The following is an 18,510-nucleotide window of genomic DNA, read 5'->3' as shown; positions in this document are numbered from 1 at the left end:
AAAATGAGTTCATCAAGAACACGAGGAAAGAGTTGGAAACTTGTTAAGGGTAGGTTTCACTACACAGAGTGTTTCTTCACACAGAGAACCATAGACACATGAAATAAGTGACCAGGTACTGGTGTGGTCGACAGTAGGACTTTAGGGGCATTCAACACTTGACTTGATGTATTTTAGAAGAATTAAGCGCATAGGACTGGTGAGCTTTGTTGGGCTGAATGGCCTGTTCTCGTCTAGACTGTTCTAATGTTCTGATGTAGGCAGTTGGGAATCAATTAAGGAGGAGCCCAATGAATGTAATAGTACACTTAAAATGCTTCCAAAAAGAAGCTGAGAACTGTGACATGCTGAAAACACAGAGATTTACCAAAGAAGGTAAAATGACAGGCAATTTGGTCAACAAACGTGTACTTTGTGTCTTCAGAAAGCTGCTGTCTCCTCATACGAGTCACTAAAACTCAAAAAGAGCATGGCAGAAGTAACACTATTTATTGAATCAGAAGTGTTTATTATTTACCTCAATAAGGTAATATGAAGTACTTCATTTGAAGTTTCAAAGTAAATAGCCTACTCTATGAACAGATGGACACTGCTACAACATAAGCGAGGCACATTAAAACATTTGGATGATAATTTTATAGACAGCTGGAGAAAAAAAGAGGCTTATTGCATATTTTAATAGCATATCTGCATAATTTCTGTAGTTCTTGTATGCTTTTCTTAATCTTTGTCAAATGCCCTTAATAAAGCTAAATCGAAAAGTAAAACTTAAGTTAATTCTTCAAAATAAAAGTTATTTATTTGAGGTAAGTCAACAATTAATAATAAAAACTAAAACGGCAAAAACGTCATAAAACTAAACTGAAAGTAAGCTGAAAAAAAACTGACAGGTAAAAACAAAAGCTAATTTGAAACATGGAACTAAACCTTACTGTAGTCACAATTGCAACTAAACATTGAAAGTTTTTAAAAATGTGCTGCAAGAATTAAAAGCAAAGTTTAGTATTTGCTATTATATTGCCCTCTTGTGGTAACATACTAAATTGCCATCACAAAATGAGACCAAACATTCAACTATAATGTATTTAATGTATATATTTTAAATATTTATAGTCATCATGAAAGGGTTTAAATAAGGGCAACCTAGAAACCATGTATTATCTATAATATATCTTCTGCATTTCCAACCTTCTCCTTTAGAGAAAAAGTCCCAAACACATCATACATTATTTTGGAATTCCAGTAAAGCCAGTTGGATCAGATATCATCGGGTTTCTGCTGTTCCTGGAACAACTTTACAATTGTCCAATTCAGTAGTTCATTAACTGTCAACCAATCAGACAGCTAGCCTCTGTCATCACAAAAGGAAAGGCTTTATTTTTGAAGACCAATAAAGTGTACTTTTTTTTTTTTTTTTAACTAACAAACTGGTTACCACTGAAATTTAAAACTGCACAGCTTTTTATGTGCAAGTTCTAAGAATAGAGATCAGGGATTTTGCCTGCTTCTTTTCTATGCGCCTCCAGGTTTAATAACTCAGTGGGTAACAGATGTTGTATATTACTTAAAATTAGAAAAAAAAATCAAGTTCTCACTTAGAGGATCTGTCCAAAAGTTTAAAACATAACACGATTTAATTCAAAGAAATGAGATTAAGCAGTCATATTTAGGGTGTTTTTCTGTTTTTAGCTCTCCCATCTTTCTCTTCCTGCCTGAAACTTATATGACCTCAAACCCTTCCACTGCTGTCAGTTCTTTCTTTGGACTTGTGTCTGAAAAAACGTTTTGTCTTTGCCAAAAGACCATTTATTTTATCTGTTTGCTTTACATTATATGGGGTAACGGACGTGCCAAAGACCTTTTTCAGGGTTGGTACTCTTTTTTTGCAGTATGCATAGAATTGCACAATTAAGCACTAATTAAGCACAAAAAACACCTGAAATGAAGATCTGGCAAAACTAATACACCTCTCAATTAAAATTAATTTACCACATATTTGCGAAACATCAGAAAGTTTTTCTTAACACAGAGAACTATGAACACATGGAAAAATGACCAAGTAATGGGGTAGACTGTAAGATTTTAAGGACATTTAAAAACTCAACTTGAATTATTTTGGGGAAATTAGGTGAACAGCTTTTTAGGGCTGAATGGCCTGTTCTCGTCAAAACTGTTTTAACACTAGAATTACCAAAGCCTACGAAAAAACTTGTAAACCCGGCCCACCTTAAATCTGTTCGCACCTCTCCATCAGCATCTTTTGTCTTATAAATGTGTCGATAAGCCCAAGCAACAAGCAGCCTGCTATCCCGTCCTCCCACCGCTGCAAAAACAGCAAAACCTTTCTCAGCTCAAGCCTTGTTTATCAGGGAGTGAGGTAGTACCTAGAGCTGCATAGGCTAAAAAAATACAGTGGGTATGGAAAGTATTCAGACCCCCTTCAATTTTTCACTCTGTTATATTGCAGCCATTTGCTAAAATCATTTAAATTAATTTTTTTCCTCATTAATGTACACATAGCACCCCATATTGACAGACAAAAAAAAATTTTTGAAATTGTTGCAGATTTATTAAAAAAGAAAAACTGAAATATCACATGGTCCTAAGTATTCAGACCCTTTGCTGTGACACTCATATATTTAACTCAGGTGCTTTCCATTTCTTCTGATCATCCTTGAGATCACCTTCATTTGAGTCCAGCTGTGTTTGATTCTACTGATTGGACTTGATTAGGAAAGCCACACACCTGTCTATATAAGACCTTACAGCTCACAATGCATGTCAGAGCAAATGAGAATCATGAGGTCTAAGGAACTGCCTTGAAGAGCTCAGAGACAGAATTGTGGCAAGGCACAGATCTGGCCAAGGTTACAAAAAAATTTCTGCTGCACTTAAGGTTCCCAAGAGCACAGTGGCCTCCATAATTCTTAAATGGAAGACATTTGGGACGACCAGAACCCTTCCTAGAGCTGGCCATCTGGCCAAGCTGAGCTACCGGGGGAGAAGAGCCTTGGTGAGAGAGGTAAAGAAGAACCCAAAGATCACTTTGGCTGAGCTCCAGAAGTGCAGTCAGGAGATGGGAGAAAGTTGTAGAAAGTCAACCATCACTGCAGCCCTCCACCAGTCAGGGCTTTATGGCAGAGCGGCCTGTCATAAGCCTCTCCTCAAGACACATGACAGCCCGCATGGAATTTGCTAAAAGACACCTGAAGGACTCTGAGATGGAATAGATAGATGGATAGAACTTTTTGGCCTTAATTCTAAGTGGTATGTGTGAAGACAACCAGGCACTGCTCATCACTTGTCCAAAACAGTCCCCACAGTGAAGCATGGCGGTGGCAGCATCATGCTGTGGGGGGTTTTTCAGCTGCAGGGACAGGACGACTGGTTGCAATCGAGGGAAAGATGAATGCGGCCAAGTACAGGGATATCCTGGACAAAAACCTTCTCCAGAGTGCTAAGGACCTCAGACTGGGCCGAAGGTTTACCTTCCAACAAGACAATGACCCTAAGCATACAGCTAAAATAACGAAGGAGTGGCTTCACAACAACTCTGTGACTGTTCTTGAATGGCCCAGCCAGAGCCCTGACTTAAACCCAATTGAGCATCTCTGGAGAGATGTCTGTCCACCAACGTTTACCATCCAACCTGACACAACTGGAGAGGATCTGCAAGGAAGAATGGCAGAGGATCCCCAAATCCAGGTGTGAAAAACTTGTTGCATCTTTCCCAAGAAGACACATGGCTGTATTAGCTCAAAAGGGTACTTCTACTAAATACTGAGCAAAGGGTCTGAATACTTGGGACCATGTGATATTTCAGTTTTTCTTTTTTAATAAATCTGCAACAATTTCAAAAGTTCTTTTTTTTTGTCTGTCAATATGGGGTGCTGTGTGTACATTAATGAGGGAAAAAATTAATTTAAATGATTTTAGCAAATGGCTGTAATATAGCAAAGAGTGAAAAATTGAAGGGGGTCTGAATACTTTCCGTACCCACTGTATATCGTTATTTGGAACACATGTATTTCATGTGTGTTTTTAATGTCTGCAAAGATCTATGTAAGTACAGGATGACAGGAAATGCAAGAAATGTTGAACACATTACCTAAAAGACCAACTTTTTTCATGTTTTAGTACTAATGACAAAATTTTGACATGAAGTGTATAATGTGTGAAGACTGAAGTCCAAATATCAAAGAACAAGTGCGCTTTTATTCAAGACTATAACTGAAGAAAAAGAAATCGGGTTAGTGTGGTTTGTTGTCGTGACTTCTTTGGTAGTACAGCGGTAAGAACGGTTGACTCCTATTCAAAAGGTCACCGGTTCGAGCCTCCCCTCATCCCAAATTAAACGTTTTGAGTACTGAGCTGCTTTTATTGTTACTATTATACAATAAAAGCATACATTTGACTTGATTCTGTAACAGCCAGTGTAAATGTATGGCACTTGTAATGGGCCTTTGTTTATTTATTTTATTATTCAGTTTTATTCTCTCAGTCAGGTTCATGCTCGCCCTGATCTGATACTGCTGTTTTCAAATAAAGACGTGCCATAACAGAGTTGAACTCAGTTGAGGATGAGGGTTCTACATTGGAGAAAGAGAACAGAAGCCCTACCCACAAGAAACGTCCACAAGAACTATATAGTAACAACGCAGCTGCACCAGGCATAAGGGCAAAAGATGGCACCGTTTGGATGCAGAACGAGGTCCGCCGTCATCCTGGCAGTCAGTCTGACCCACACCTGTCCTTCAACGAAACAGCAAGGCTTACAGAGCTCACCAACATATCATGCAAAGTCCTGTTTGTGATTATGTTTTGTGATGATCTTTATATAAAAACATTTATATGTTACTTATATAAAAGCCATATCGAATGTTATTTACGTTATTGGCCTTCCTACAGCGTAAAGTCCCAAGTTGACTGCAGAGCTTCCTGTGTTTGATCGACAAGGGCATGCTCAAAAAACACATGTGTAATGCCACGAAAAGTGCACGCTGACACTTCAGTTCATAACCAATGGTACGAGAATGTAGTCAGACTTCTTTTTTGGGCACATACACCGTCCAGATCTAAACACTAGCGTGGAGAGTCGCTTGTGCACTGAAGAGTCTATAGCTGCAAGTGGAAGCTGCCGTCGCATTTCTGTAGTCACTGTACTTTGTATATAAAAGTCAGATCGAATGTTATTTACCTTGATTATTTACTTATCTTCCTACAGCGTAAAGTCACAAGTAAACTGCAGAGCTTCCTGTGTTTTATCGACAAGGGCGTGCTCACAAAGTACATGTGTACTTTAGCTGCAGGTGGAAGCTCCTGTCACAACTGTGTTTGATCTTATTCAGGAAAAGATCCCAGTCGCCCCACAGGAGAAAGACTTTCCGAGACTAAGGTCATAAAGCTTATGAAACCGTTTTTGGACAAAGGCAGAACCATAAAGACAGTTGCGTCATAAAGATGTTGCTCACATTGACTACTAGAGGGTTCCTTCTCTCAGCACTGCAAGCTATGAAGCAACACAAAGGTTCGTTCACTGACTTTCTTATTTCTTACGCAATATCTGTGGAGGTGGCCAAGCTAAAAACTATTTTTTTCTGGATTTTTAAGTGTGTACTTCATTCATCTTAACCCAGCTCATCATTCACTACTTGCCTAATGTATATCTAAAATAAGTGATGTAAGAACTAAAAAAAATAGACACTGAAAGAACTTTATAACTGAACGGAAAAAAGTATAATTTGTTCTTAATATAAAACACTTTACCTGCTGAGAGACATCTCCATTTACCATTGTAGGAGGAGGTGGTGGCAGAATTGGTAAGTCTGTATTTAGTATTTGGGTGGTTTCCAGAGGTGGTGTATGCTCTGCCATGGTCAGCACGACTTACATAGGATATTTCTTTCCTGGGGTCTGTGAAGGAGAAAAATTACAATAATGGAAATTAACTTTCAAAACACAGTATATTATTTATCAACATAACTTGCTAAGTACAAATTGGTTGTAATCACTCATATGCACAAGTTCACTGAGTAAAGCTGGAAACAACATTTGTGGAGAGAGAGAGAGATAGAGAAATGTCTATGTCTAGAATTGCAGTGATGTTTATGGATCTTGCTTTCTCTGCCCAAGACCATCAGAGTAGTCAATACAAGGATCTAATTTAGAAAAGTCTTGAACAAAACACACTGCAGGACAAAGCTCCTTTCTCCATGACCAGAACTAAATATTTGTCCAGCATGACGAACATCCTGTTTCATTTTGATTTCTTCTATAGGTGCGCATAACAGCCTTTTCTCGTTAATGTTTTTCTTTTTGTGGAATTGAACAGGGATGAACAGGTTGGTGCCCCAACATTTCTTCGTGTAACTTGCAGTGTAAAAGAAATACAATCAAATTGTGCAATTATTTCTCAAACAAAAAAACAACATTAAGACAAATGAATATGTTGATATTAACTATCAGACAGCAGTAAACCTAATAGGATAAATATGACAATGTCAAAATAACTACGAAAATGAAACACTTTGAAGAATAAGAAAACACAAGATGGTCATTCATTCAGGAAAACTATTTGATGCAAAAGCTTAAAGCTCAACAGTATTATAATATAACATTTAACCAGACTGTCACTAAAGACAGTTCATTTTCAAATTTATGGGTATTTGCCAACTACTCTGAAAAGTATGCAGTTTATACATCTTTAGACTCCATCCAGAGTTCTCATAATGTAACAAACATATCATATAATGTAAAGAGGAGAAATACATTTTGATTCCAGTGAGGAATATATTGGAGAGATGATGGAAACAGCCTAAAGCATGTTCCATTCTATGCGCTGCTGCTATCATTTCTTCTGAGAGTTTTTTTTAAAGTAATGCCTAATTACATGGATTCATTCGACCTTTTATAATAAGGACTAGGCAACATATTCCTTTACTTAGTTTAATTTAAAGAATCATATAGTATACCTGTAGATACCCAAAAGATATACTGTATTAACATCTTCAAACACATATACTGTATAATATTTAAAATAATTTTGAGAAACGGGGGTAATGCAAAAGAAAAAGTCTAGCATAAAATTCAAATATAGAATGCTATTAATTATCAATATATTATCAAATATAATGTATTCACCACAAAGAGTCGCACAAATAAACACTGACGGGTAAGATAAGCTTCACACAACCTCAAACCCCAACATCAAGCTCAGATTATTGTTTTTTTATTATTTTTTTATTGTACATATTGTTTTTCTTTTGATTCTTTTTAAAATTTTCACTTGTGTTTTGGGATTTCATATTACTGGATAATGGATTGGAGTTGTTGGCCCGAGGAATGCCTTTTTAGGCAACTCCTTTTTTGCCTTGTGCCATTTTTGTTTTTTTATTCATTTATATAAATCTTCATTTACGAACATTCTTCATTGTCCTTCTTTCAATACAAGCCAGTGTTTTACAGTTATTCTTTCCTTGGCAGGACATTTCAGTATATTTTGGTATTGCATTTTTGAACTTTTAAAGTCGGCTCCCCATTTCTGTAGCTGAGCAGGCCAAAGCCTGCAGGTGTTAGTAAGTGACTGGCTGCTCTGAGCTAGATGTTTGCCTGCTTTAAGGTTCATTTTTGAGACATCATGACCTTAAAACTACTTTCTGTCCTCATATAATGATAATAAAATGCATTGTAATCAAACATTTTAGTTAACAAAAAAACCTGAATGAAGAATACATGAAGCATGAACCACTACTGGTCTCTTCCACAAAATAAGAATTTTAACAGTCAAAATGCATGCCTGTAGTATTGCACAACATTGATACTAGACACAATGTGAAATATCAGCAAGTAATTTTAGTAAGTATTCATAAAACATTTACCATAGCTGTGCTACATTTAAAACTGAACCTTAAAATTGTAAAAAGCAATATTACCAAACAACCTTTTGCTTGACCATCATTAGCAGGACTTTCAACCATGGAAGAAAAACAGATTTCATTAAACAGTGAGCCATTCATCAGACTGTGATCATCATTGCTCATTATTCTATTCTGCCCATTCTCCATGTACATACATGGTCTAAAAGGAACAATGTAGATCGCCCTGGCAGAACATTCTCTAGGTTTGACTGGTATTTGAGAGGCTTCACACAGTCTCCCAAACGGGTGAACCATAAGAAGTTCAACACAAGGTAAACACTACACCATGCATGTCCCTATACAATAAAAACAGAATGTTTAGGAGAACACACTGCAATGTTAACATGATCAGACAGTAGTATCTTCTCACCTATTCAGTGTTAGCCTTAAAGAGTAAAGCTGACATTGCATTACAAAATTTCTAGCCAAGGTGTCATGTCTAGACTGGGGCCAGACGTGATTTTCAAACGAGAATACACATCTGGGGACAAGAAAAAAACTTGTGTAGTGAATAGCGATGGACTCTTGTGCTGCAAAGGCTCCAACCACAAGTCTTTTTCTTAAAATATCCCCTCCTACTTTCATTGGTCCATATGTTTTAAACCACCACTGGGGCATCAGAGAGAGAGCAAAAAATACTGAACAAAAGAATTGATGCTGAGAGGAAATAAGCTAAAATTGCTGTTATCCATTCAGATGCTCAGCAGCACAAGGTCATTGAAATGTAATAATTTCTTTGCATATTGTAATGAGCACTGCAATGGAGACAGACAGAAAGTAGACCACGACATCATGATATCAATAGGCTATGATATCTTTCTGTCATTTTAACTATGGCATTACTACAGGACATAACGACAGCAAACACAATTTAAATTTGATAAGCATTGTGGTCTATGGATATACATGTTAAAACACTGTCATGAATTGTCTGCACTGCCAATTGTAGAACCCTCGTCCTTATCCAAGTTCACCTCTGCTATAGCATATCTTTATTTGAAAACTTGCTATAGCATATCTTTATTTGAAAACTAACAGTTTCAGATCAGGGTGAGCATGAACACGACTGAGAGAATAAAACTGAATAAAAAAACGCTAACCTTTACAAGTACCATACATTTAAACTGGCTATTACAGACTCAAATCAATTGTATGTTTTTATTGTATAAGAGTAACAGAAAGAGCAGCTCACTACTCAAAACGTTTATTTTAAGAAGCGGGGAGGCTCGAACCGGCGACCTTTTGAATAGGAGTCAGCAGCTCTTACCGCTGTGCTACCAAAAAAGTCACGACATCAAGCCACACTAACCAATTTCTTTATCTTCTGTCAGTGTCTTGAATAAAAGCACACTTGTTCTATTATACAGTGGGTATGGAAAGTATTCAGACCCCCTTCAATTTTTCACTCTTTGTTATATTGCAGCCATTTGCTAAAATCATTTAAATTAATTTTGGAGTTTGCTAAAAGACACCTGAAGGACTCTGAGATGGTGAGAAATAAGATTATCTGGTCTGATGAGACCAAGATAGAACTTTTTGGCCTTAATTCTAAGCGGTATGTGTGGAGACAACCAGGCACTGCTCATCACTTGTCCAATACAGTCCCCACAGTGAAGCATGGCGGTGGCAGCATCATGCTGTGGGGGTGTTTTTCAGCTGCAGGGACAGGGCAACTGGTTGCAATCGAGGGAAAGATGAATGCGGCCAAGTACAGGGATATCCTGGACAAAAACCTAGAGTGCTAAGGACCTCAGACTGGGCCGAAGGTTTACCTTCCAACAAGACAATGACCCTAAGCACACAAAATAACGAAGGAGTGGCTTCACAACAACTCTGTGACTGTTCTTGAATGGCCCAGCCAGAGCCCTGACTTAAACCCAATTGAGCATCTCTGGAGAGACCTAAAAATGGCTGTCCACCAACATTTACCATCCAACCTGACAGAACTGGAGAGGATCTGCAAGGAGGATGGCAGAGGATCCCCAAATCCAGGTGTGAAAAACTTGTTGCATCTTTCCCAAGAAGACTCATGGCTGTATTAGCTCAAAAGGGTGCTTCTACTAAATACTGAGCAAAGGGTCTGAATACTTAGGACCATGTGATATTTCAGTTTTTCTTTTTTAATAAATCTGCAACAATTTCAAAAATTCTTTTTTTTGTCTGTCAATATGGGGTGCGCTGTGTGTACATTAATTAGGGAAAAAATTAATTTAAATGATTTTAGCAAATGGCTGCAATATAACAAAGAGTGAAAAATTGAAGGGGGTCTGAATACTTTCCGTACCCACTGTATTTATACCTTTTCTTAAAGTGCTTATTTGATATTTGGACTGTCTTTAGTACTAAAATAAAAAAATATGAGAATTTCCCCTTGGGATTAATAAAGTATCTATCTATCTATCTAAAACATGAAAAAAGTTTGTCTTTTAGGTATGTGTTCAACATTTCTTGCATTTCAAGCATATCCTGTCATCCTATGCTTGAAATGCATGTGTTCCAAATAATGATATACAGTGATACCTTGGTATACGTCCGCTTTGGAATAAGTCCAACTTGGCATACATCCTGTTTGGACATGAAAAATTTTGCTTGGTATATGACCTTTGTTTGGAAAACGACTCGCGTGCTACCCTTATTTACCTCTCTCTCGAGAAAAAGCCACGACTGCCCACAAGCGTCAGTACTGTAGCTGCTAGCATTCAGTGAATAACCCGTGTGCTACCTGTTGTATATGATTGTTCAATGATGCTTTTGTCCATTGCTTTATGTTCGGGTGTTGATTGCTATGGTCTGAGTCTTTTGAGACGTATGACTGCCGGAGGGAGGGGTGTGGTTTAGAAGGCACGCTGTATGGAGAGTTGGTTAAACATGGTTCAAAATAAACAGCATTTGAAACATTATTCTGAGTGTGTCGCTACTTCAATCTAGAGAACGCTACACTACCCTTGTTTACCTCGCTCGAGACAAAGCCACAACTGCCCACGAGCAGTTTTGTTTACCTCTCTCGAGACAAACCCACGACTGCCCACGAGCATCAGTATGTCAGTTTCTAGCATTCAGTGAACAACCCGTGCTATAATTCACTGTGAATTTCAACGTGATTTTGTGTTATTTTCGCATAAATTTGAATTGATTGTTGAAAAGTATGAAGGTGGCGTGCGTATCCAGGACATGGCTGCTGCATACCGTATGCCGAGAATGACGGTATCTATGATTGTGAAAAACAAAGACATTATTAAAAAGTAAAGTGAGGTTAAATTTTCATTTATTTCATCTAATTGCTTTTGTATTTATGTATTTTAGTATTAAGCAGTGTTTAAATTATTTTATACAACCCTATCAATGTATAATATGCCAATAACAATAGGATTTTTTTTTTCATGGGAACGGATTAATCAATTTTCCCTTTATTTCTTATGAAAAAAATTAATTTGGTATACGTCCTGTTTGGTATAAGTCAAAGGGTCTGGAACGGATTAAGGACATATACCGAGGTACCACTGTATTAGCCTATACAGCTCTAGGTACTACTTCACTCCCTGATAAACAAGACTTGAGTTGGGAGAGGTTTTTGCAATTTCTGCGGTGGTGGGAGGATGGGATAGTAGGCTGCTTGCTGCTTGGGCTTAGACACATTTACAAGACAAATGACGCTGACGGAGAGATGCGAGCGGATTTAAGGCGAGCTGGATTTACGAGTTTTTTCATAAGCTTTGGTAATTCTAGTGTTAACAGCACTCCTTTAGAGAATGTGTGACATGTCGTTTACTTCAAAAGCACATCATTTTGCAGTTGATATTTTCATGAAGGCCAGTTCTTTCAAGTTTATATCGATAGCACCTACAACAACATATCATTCACGTTTACCATTCACCCACTTATGTTTTTGAATGGCAACGTATAAACTGATGTTATAGAAAGGTTTTTCCCTTGCAACAGGTTATGTCTATTTTTAAACTGTGGCATAAAATTACATGACAAAGTGTTTTCTTTTTTTTTTTGGACAATTCTCAACCGTACAGGGTTTATCGTAAACAGACCAGGGTAACAAGAGCACCTCTGATCTTCCAAATCACCAACCCTACTTTGAGCACTGCCTTCATGAGGTGTTGGACTGATGTAGAAATGTGACCTACTTTTAAGCAAAATTCACTCATGGTTGTCTCCAGACATCTGCCTTCAGCAAGACTAGGGCATATTAAACTTACTGACTGCAGTTGCTGATCTCATTGCCTGACCATGTCAATTTAAACGACCGAAAATCGCAGGCCATAACACATTTACCAAATGCGTTAACACCTCCCAACAAGGTCAAGCTTGCCCCTTTTTTTGATAGCTGGTAAGAGTTTTCTGCCTAACACAGTTGACCTTATATGAATGGTTGATAGCTAAAGTTAGTTCAGAAGCAATCTCAGCCCTTTTTTTTCCTTTCATTCTGACATACTCCATAAAATATGAGACATCAGACAGAGGAGATTCTCCACTTATTGTGAGGTCCAAAGCATCAATGTTCTTTATTCCTTGTTGCTGCATTCTATGTATGGTACTGTGATGTTTACTGTGTACTTTTTTGCGTCAGCTGCTATACGTATGCTTATTAGTCTCAGCAAATCAGAAACTGTAAAGGCAGATTAAGAAAATCAATGAATGCCTGTTTTTGAAAATACTGTTAACAAGCACCGAGATGAAAAGGCAGAGACTCACATTAAATGAAAGATAATGGGGGAGTTTATTTCACAAGAAATGATCCAAAGGTATTCTTTTTTAGAACAATCTAGACGAGAACAGACCATTCAGCCCAACAAAGCCCACCAGTCCTATCCATACTAAATTCTTCTTTAAAAAATAAAAAGTCTAAAATCCCTAAAGCCTTACTGTCTATCACACTACCAAGGTTCTCTTTGTAAAAAGAAACTTCCTAAATGTTTGTATGAAATTTACCCTTAACAAAGTTCCAACTCTGTCCCCATGTCCTTGATGAACTCATTTTAAAATAAGTGTCTTGATCTACTGGACTAATTCTCTTCATAATTATAAACACTGCAATCATGACTCCTCTTAATATTCTTTTGCTTAAACTGAAAAGGCTCAACTCTTTAAATCTTTCCTCATAATTTACCCCCTGTAACAATGGACTTAGCCTTGTCACTCTTCTCTGGACTTTTTCTAGTGCTGCTATGTCCTTTTTGTAGCCTGGAGACCAAAACTGCACCCAGTACTCCAGATGAGGCCTCACCAGTGCATTATAAAGCTTCAGCATAATCTCCTTGAACGTGTACTCCACACATCAGGGCGCTATATAACCAAACATTGCTAGCCTTCTTAATGTCTTCTGTCAGGCCAGTTGATAGCGTAGAGTCCACTATGTCTCTAAATACTTCTCATAAGGTGTACTCTCAATTTTCAGACCTCCCATTGTGTATTCAAACCTAACATTTTTACTTCCTACATGTAAAACTTTACATTTACTGACATTAAATTTCAAATGCAACAAATCTGCCTAAGCCTATATGCTGTTCATTCATTGGTTGTCTGCCCTCATACACACACAGCCCAACCTTATGACTAAAGGCCAAATCAAACATGTTTGGGTTAATCAGAGTGAGTCCCAAACAGCTGGATCAGTCACTGGGTATGTCATATTATGCGACTAGCTTCACAGGAGTACACTGGCCTCCAACTCACTAAAATGATGCAAATAAAAGGCTAAGGCTAAAAATCACTGGAAAAGTCACATTAACGTGACATGGCCTTTAAATAATTATACCTCCAAGAGCAAATCTGTGAAGAACCTAGCAAACTAAAAGGTATAGTTTAACACTAATGTATACTACAAACTAAAATGAACAGTATAGCAGTGACAGGAGAATAACAGTAATACCACCAGCTTATCAGTAGTCATCCAATCCATACCTGGAGCTTTACACATATTCTCATGTAGTAAGCAAACTCTGAATTAACCTTGTTAAAGTATAGGGGGGAAAAAAGCATCTGTTATTTATTCCCTCGGTGCCACGTAAAGTGCCAAAGGGATCTTCCTAGATCAACAGTCACAGAAGTGTGAATCTAAAATTAAAATCACAAACACAAATCAGGTAATGCATTTCACTGTTTTTTTTCTCACTCTCTCTGAGGAGTTCAGCAGTGAAACAGAAGTTTAATCCCAAAACACACCACTGCTGCCAAGATGCACAGATCTGACAGTAACAAATCCAATAAACAATGGCAACTACTTCCATTATTTCTGTTTATCAATAATTTTTTTTTTATTTAATAACCAAACATAATCATTATTATGAAATTACTTGGCCTTTAACCAAGTAAACAAAGTTTTTTGTTGAACTTTATGCAGGTTATGTGACTTTCTCAGGGTCACAAAATGAGTTAAACGGGGGATCAGAACTGGCAAGTCTGTGGTTTAAAGTCCAGTAGACTCTGGCAATATGGTGATATCGTAGGAATAATATTTAGACTTCAACCAACAATGTTATGTTTGCTTTGAGATGATCATTGGGCAAATGCTTACTTGCACAAGCTTGAAGCCAACACAATAAACTCCAAATCTAGAAAAAGATGAATGAAGAAAATGGGAGTGCCAAGCTGGTGCTATGGTTCACATTTGGTGACATAACAGTAACAAATGTGGAAGAAAAATTAGACTTCGGGGTCACATAGTCATTTAGGATAAAGTACTTTGATATGCTTTCCACATTATTAGAGTATCCATCTTAAAAATATAAAAGTGTTAATAAATTTCAGAAACCTGTTCAGGCAGATCATGAAACCAGAAAAAGGTCAAGTGAGCAACAAAGGCAAGAATGTACCAGGAGCAGGTTGATGTGACTCACCAAACATATGATTAAGAGATCAGCAGATGTCCTGTAATCAACAAGTTTGGACAACTGTTAAATACGCAGAAATTTCAAGGGTGATGGCTAAATCCAAAGGGTATAAGAAGAAACAGTATAGACTTTTATTTTATAGAAGTCATTTGGGTGTAAACCAATAAACCAACCAGAGTAAAATGTATGTATTTATTGACACTGTGTGTAAATTCAGTAGTTTAAAAAACTAACCTCTACTCTTTACTTCTCTTATCATTCTGACCACACTGTAACAGACTGATATAAAGGATGCTCGCTCTTCAGCAGGGTACTGCAAGAGTAAATAAATGATGCAGATGCAGAACTTTCTCCTGCTTGATTACGGACTCAAAAAGGTTTACCAGACTTTTCCTAATTCTTTAATTAATATGCTTGATTTCTACTACACAAGCTTGTAGAGAGTGTAGAAAGTGAAAGGGAAGGCCTACAGGATGGTAGTGAGACCAGCTATGTTATATGGGTTGGAGACGGCACTGACCAGAAAGCAGGAGACAGAGCTGGAGGTGGCAGATTTAAAGATGCTAAGATTTGCACTGGGTGTGACGAGGATGGACAGGATTAGAAATGAGGTCATTAGAGGGACAGCTCAAGTTGGACGGTTGGGAGACAAAGTCAGAGAGGCAAGATTGTGTTGGTTTTGACATGTGCAGAGGAGAGATGCTGAGTATATTGGGAGAAGGATGCTAAACACAGAGCTGCCATAGAAGAGGAAAAGAGGAAGGCCTAAGTGAAGGTTTATGGATGTGGTGAGGGAGGACATGCAGGTGAGGAGTTTAACAGAACAAGATGCAGAGGACAGAAAGGTATGGAAGAAGATGATCCGCTGTGGTGACCCCTACCGGGAGCAGCCGAAAGAAGAAGTAGCAGCAGCTTGTGTTAGGATACAAGGTTCAAGTACTATGGAGCAGGCATCAGGCATGTTACAGTTGATGACAGGTAGCCACCTGCTCTCATCTGGCAAGACATTAGCGTGAGTCCATGAATGCTGCTCTGAAGCATACCTACACATACAATGCCCTGCCCTAATGTTTGGGACAAAGACACATTTTTCATTGACTTACACTTCTGCTCCACAGTTTACAATTATAAATTGAACAATGCAGACATTGATTATAGCGCACACGGCAGACTTTCATTTAAGGGGTTTGCAGACATTTTGGTCACACCATGTAGAAATGAAAACACTTTCTTTTTTAAACAAACCAGAACTTTATAGTTTGAAAGGTGTTTAATAGTGTTTCTTTGACTTGGAACCACATACAGTAGTTTACAAAATATTGATGATTTATTATTCATACATTTCAGTTCAGATAATAGCTTGCAGGATCTGTTGAATCTATTACAACATGAAGCTAACAAGGTGGTGTAATGGACAGCACCGTTGCTTCACTGATGTACTGTACTGGGTTTGAATATCCCACCTGGACATTTTTGTTTTTGTTTTTTCTGTCCTCCCTGGCCATCGGACCTTACTCTTACTATGTCAATTAGTGTTGTCTTATTCTAGTTCTTACTTTGTCTTTTATTTCTCTTTTCTTTACTATGTAAAGCACTTTGAGCTACATTATCTGTATGAAAATGTGCTATATAAATAAATGTTGTTGTTGACATTGTCTGCAGGTTTCCTCTGACATCCCCAAAATATGTGCATGTTAGATTAACTGGTAATTCTAAGCTCTGTCCCCTGTGTGAGTGGGGGAATGTGGATCCTTCCTTCCCTTCCCTTCCTTCCTTCCGCCCAGTGCTGCTGGGACAGGCTCTACCTCACAGTTACTCTGAATTGGAATAAGCAGGTTTGAGAATGTTTCTTTTGTAAAATTTAGTATGAGAATGTTTTTTATGTAAAATTTAGTAAAGTGCTTCCAAAACATGCATTTTTTTCTTCTTGTAGGATACGCTTACTTTTTTGCCTTTTGTTTTTTTTATACATAAAATTAGATTTTCCTTTTAGAAAAAAGGCAGAATGTGACAAATAAGCATAAGATAGATGCATACAGCTGGCAAAACACCAGCAGGTTTTTATCATTTTCTGGAAATATTTGTTAAGAATTTAAATTTAATTTGTAGCATAACAAAACATGCTGAGAAACAATGCACTTATAACACGCATGAAGAGGGATGACATACAAGAGTAAAACTCTTTACGAGTGGCACCCATCTATATTTCGGAATTAACCGTTGCAGGCTGGATGAATGGGCAGCATTTCCAGATATCCTTGTCAGGTTGGGAGCATGCGCTGATAGTACGTTGCCACACCCACCACACAACAAACCCGAGTGCAGGGAGTGACACCTCAGCACCACACTGGAAAAGTGGGATTTTTTTTATGGTGGCTGGAATGCCAATCCTGACACCGACCCCCCAAGGTTATGATTAAAAACCTTGGATGGTTTTGTTAGATTCCAGTATTGCAGATTTTGATATACTTTTTATAGATGTATTAATAATTAAAATGTGAACACTAGTGCAACTCTTGATTTGTTGAATCACATGGTAATGTTGTGCTAGTCAAATGGCGTTAATGGCAGGTTCATTCTCTATCCCTCTTCCTGCTTCAAACTGCGCAGCTCAGTGGGCAATTTGTTTAAAGGGTAGGAAGGCTCACTCACTGGATGCTTTTTTTTTTATAAAACTTCATACACAAAGATGATTATGTAAAACATTTTTACCTTAACATTAAACATATTTCCCATTTTTCTGCATGTGCAGTATTCTTAAAGGAGCAGGTTCACTTATTACACACAGATCACAAACAAGTTGATTTGCAAAGACATGTATCACAATTAAGATAATAATGCACTAACGTAACCTCTCCCATTTTCTTTTGTTATGTTATATGCTTTTCATTTCAAAGTAAGAACGGATCATTCAAAAGAAGTGGGACTGACGTCACAAGGCAGACAACTTGAAAGTTAATAAGGTAATAACACATTAACTCTCTTGAGGCTGGTGTCAACTTATAATGACATATAGTAGTGTCTTCATGAAGCCGCCGACCGCTACACAAACACATTCAGCACTACGATCAGCTAGGGACAGACCAGCTGATGCTGGTTTATCACTTTGATTTTCAATCTCCAGACCACTTGCATCAAAATCGGAGAGGAGCAAATCAGAGTCTGATTCAGCAATAATACACAAAACATTGGCTATGGAGCATTTTGCTTTGTGCATTTGCTTCGGTCTCTCGCCAGATCTGCCATTAGCTCGGGTGGCCGGCGTCTGCGTGAACACAACTCTGGCGGTCGGCAAACGCTCTGCTGCACATTTCTGCTGGTTGCTAAAAAAATATTCGGCCCACAAAGAATTAAGGTTCGGGGATTCACTGTGTTTGTAAGTGTCCACTAAATTAAGTACCTAGACTTTTCTCCACAGCAACAGCTCAAAACAGAAAAAGCAGCCCCCGTTAGGTGTGCAAATTTGTCACCTTGATTATTTGTTGGTACACTTTTGTTCCAAGTGTCTTTGTCAGTTCCTCTCCAGATGGTTTTATAGATTTCCATTACCATGATTAACTAAAATAAAAATAAAGTTGTTGGTTGGTCAGCAAAGCAGATTCACGAAAGCAACAGAGCCTATCAGGCTATAATGGCCACAAGGCATGAAACAGCCCCGAACAGGGTAGGGTGCCAGTGCATCTCAATTGTTATTTCTTTGACAATTTAATTAACCAACACACAAGCAAAATAAGTAAATAAAACGTGACTTT

The 18,510-nt window shown here is 37.9% G+C and overlaps 1 protein-coding gene across 1 annotated transcript in view; it reads right to left on the bottom strand.

Moving 5' to 3' along the window:
* The window catches only part of fndc3a (fibronectin type III domain containing 3A), a 378,322-nt gene that overhangs the window by 260,230 nt on the left and 99,582 nt on the right, over positions 1-18,510 (bottom strand). The window contains exon 2 of the mRNA XM_039745857.1: positions 5,767-5,913. Within this exon, the coding sequence (XP_039601791.1) occupies positions 5,767-5,874 (108 nt within the window). The 5' untranslated portion in view covers positions 5,875-5,913. The remainder of the gene's footprint in view (positions 1-5,766; positions 5,914-18,510) is intronic.

Source organism: Polypterus senegalus, chromosome 2 (genome assembly GCF_016835505.1).
Source record: "Polypterus senegalus isolate Bchr_013 chromosome 2, ASM1683550v1, whole genome shotgun sequence".
Taxonomy (NCBI): Eukaryota; Metazoa; Chordata; class Cladistia; order Polypteriformes; family Polypteridae; genus Polypterus; species Polypterus senegalus.
Note: the sequence above shows the minus strand (reverse complement) of the source record. Positions and strands in the feature narration are given on the sequence as shown.